Source organism: Carlito syrichta, unplaced genomic scaffold (genome assembly GCF_000164805.1).
Source record: "Carlito syrichta isolate Samal-C Ts95f unplaced genomic scaffold, Tarsius_syrichta-2.0.1 Scaffold135573, whole genome shotgun sequence".
Classification (NCBI taxonomy): Eukaryota; Metazoa; Chordata; class Mammalia; order Primates; family Tarsiidae; genus Carlito; species Carlito syrichta.
Genome location: NW_007079669.1, coordinates 316 through 3,132, shown reverse-complemented (window position 1 = coordinate 3,132; position 2,817 = coordinate 316). Strand labels below are relative to the sequence as shown.

At 55.6% G+C, this 2,817-nt stretch overlaps 1 protein-coding gene across 1 annotated transcript in view; it reads left to right on the top strand.

The window, feature by feature from the left end:
* Window positions 1-276, top strand: part of FBXL16 (F-box and leucine rich repeat protein 16) — a 24,259-nt gene extending 23,983 nt beyond the window's left edge. The window contains exon 8 of the mRNA XM_021708206.1: window positions 208-276. Coding sequence (XP_021563881.1) covers window positions 208-276 — 69 coding nt within the window. The remainder of the gene's footprint in view (window positions 1-207) is intronic.
* The last annotated feature ends 2,541 nt before the right edge of the window (window positions 277-2,817 follow it).

Here is a 2,817-nt window from a genome sequence, read left to right as displayed (position 1 = left end):
CACGCCGCCCTCCGCCACGCCACAGCCGCCGCCATCACTCGCCCGCCTGCTTGGGGCAGGGCTCGGGTCTTGGGGGGCGCTTTGAGCTCTCCAGACAGCCGCCTTTACCGCCTTCCCCGCCTTCCCCGCCAACCCCGCTCTCTGTCTCCCCATTGTCCCCCAATCCCGGGCAGGGCCCAGGGGGACCGAGGGGGCTGACTCCCCCAGAACACAGGGGCCCGGAAGAGCCCCAAGGGCTTCCGCATCTTCCCCTGCACCACGTCTGGAACCCCCTGAAGGGTGCGAGGGGAATCAGACCACCGCCAAAGCCATGGCCCCCGAGGAGCCCAAGTCTCTCCCTCGTCCCCTGCCCCCCCACCTGCCACCAGCCTGACCTAGCGGCCTCCCCCTTCCCTGACGCTGTGTGGGGTCATCACCGGCCCTTCCCGGTCCTGGTCCCCGGTTCTGGCCCGGCTGTGGCCGAACCAGGTGGCAGGCGGGGTTGGCTGGCTGGTGATCACTGGAAGTCAACCACGTTGGCACAGCAGGCTCCCGTCCTCTCACCCGGGGTGATCCAGGCACCTTGAGAGACCCAAGCCGGAGGCACCCTCCAGCTGTCAGGCCTTGGGAGGAGCGGGGGGGGGGGCGACCCCACACCTCAGCCTCTGCACCTCGCTGGGCTCCGTTCAGGCCTCAGCAGCACCCCTTGCCCTGGGAGGTCTCCTCAGGTGGAATCAGCAGATGTGGGCCCAGGCAAGGGTCAGGGTACCCCCTCGTGACTCCAATCCCGAGGAGGGAGGGCTCCTTTCCAGCTCCCCCACCTCACTCCTCCCCAGCTCCCCAAACCTCTGCCTGCCCAAATGGGTTCTAACTGTGTTCTGCCTGGTCTCAAGACATTTGGAAGCCCTGGGGGATGCTGGCACATCTTGGCAACTGCTGAGGAGGGGGCTGGGTCCCCTTTCCATCCCAATGTTGAGCCCCAGGAGATATAGCACCCACACCCAATCTTGGGACACCCCCTACCTGGTTGGAAGAGAGTAACCAGTTTCCAGAGAGCCAGAGAGTGAGAGAAAGAGCGCGAGCGAGGGAGTGCACAGAGAGATGCTGTTGAAACGGAGAAGCAGTTCAACAGCCCAAAGATGTCCCTGCCCCTGGAGTGCCGGCCAGGAGGCCCCAGGGCTGGAGTGGTCAGGAGGTAGTTTCTCCAGCCCCTCCTTCCCACAGCCCCTGGTGGGGAGGAGGCAGCTGTTCATTTGCCCAAAGTATTAATGCAACTGAAGCTGTGATATTTCCAACGACTGTAGGAGGAAAAATTAAGGGGAGAGAGGAAAACAAAACCAACCACCCCCTAAAATCATTTTCTTATTGTACATAACGACCTCATTCTCCTGTATATGCGGAAGATATAACCTTATATTTGGTAAGTGTTTCTTGTGCTATTTTATCACGTGACCTGTTTATAAAAATATATATTAAAAAGGTAAAAACACGCGTCTGGGTTGTTTCTGGGTCACCAGACCATGGTGTGGGAGGGCACACCTGCCCCCTAGATTCTTATGCCCCTTGCATCAGACTTACTCATTCTCGTAACAAACAGAGACTGGGTGCCACAATGCCAGATGACACTCAGCAGTGACCCGCACAGAAGGCCCCTCACCTCCCACTACTTAAAGGGGAAGAGATGACACCAGAGTCATTGCTCATCAGATTCCTTCCAAAACACTTAGATGCTGGCCTATCCTTCCAGAAAGGCAGAAATGAGTGCTATTCTATGTACAGAATCACAGGCTGAGAGAGGGACAAAGGTGTCCCCAAAGATCACACAACACACCAACAGCATACAAGTACTAACGCCCAGGAGAGAAAAGGAGGCTGAGAGGCTGATTGAATGTGTCAGGTATGAGAAGTTCAGTTATGAGAAGTGGGAACCCAGACACACAGGATCTCTGCCGTGGTGGAGTTCACACTTGTATGTGACTAACAGCAACCAGTAAACAAAGGAACAGGTTTGTGACCAGTGCTGTAGAGGACACAGTGATGGAGAGGCAGCGTTGAATGTGGTGGCCAGGGGAGGGCGTTTAAGCTAGGCCCTGAAGGGTGAGAAGCAGGCTCGTTCCAGAGAGAAGGCACACAAAGTGCAGTGCTCCTGAAGCAGGAAAGCTTGGTGGAATGGCGAGAGGACAAATGCTGCCAGCCTGAGACAGAAAGGGAGGAGCATGGCTGGGGATGTGTGGGGTGAGACAGAGGCCAGGTGTCTGGGGGTGACTCACAGAGCAGTGGGAGGCTTAGGCAGAAGAGTGGTATGGGGCTTCTGTGATGGTCCGGGGTCAAGGGGAACACTGGGCCCAGGAGAGCCGTTGGGAGACTGCTCCCGAGGTCCAGGAGTGGGGAATGAGGTGGAGAGGGTTGGAGGTGTTGGGACTTGTTTAGGGACGGGCAGGCTTGCAGATGGATCTGGGAGGAGGGGTAAGTACTAGCATTAAATCATCAAGATTGGCCGGGTGCAGTGGCTCATGCCTATAATCCTAGCACTTTGGGAGGCTCAGGCAAGAGGATTGCTTGAGTCCAGCAGTTCAAGACCAGCCTGGGCAACAGAACAAGACCTCATTGAAAGGACAGATTAAGAACAGGAAATGCATTTTTAAAATCTTGTTCCTAAACCTTAATACAATGATGAGAGAGTCGAAGCTATGTTTTGGAAAAATGCATGCTTTAGGTAAAATTAACTTTGCCAACTTTGTCTTTTCAGAAACAGACTTCCTGGTTCTAGGTATCAGAGGTATCCCATAGTGGCAATCAAACTTGCCTAGTGTAAAGGGAATTTACAAGGCCTTAAAC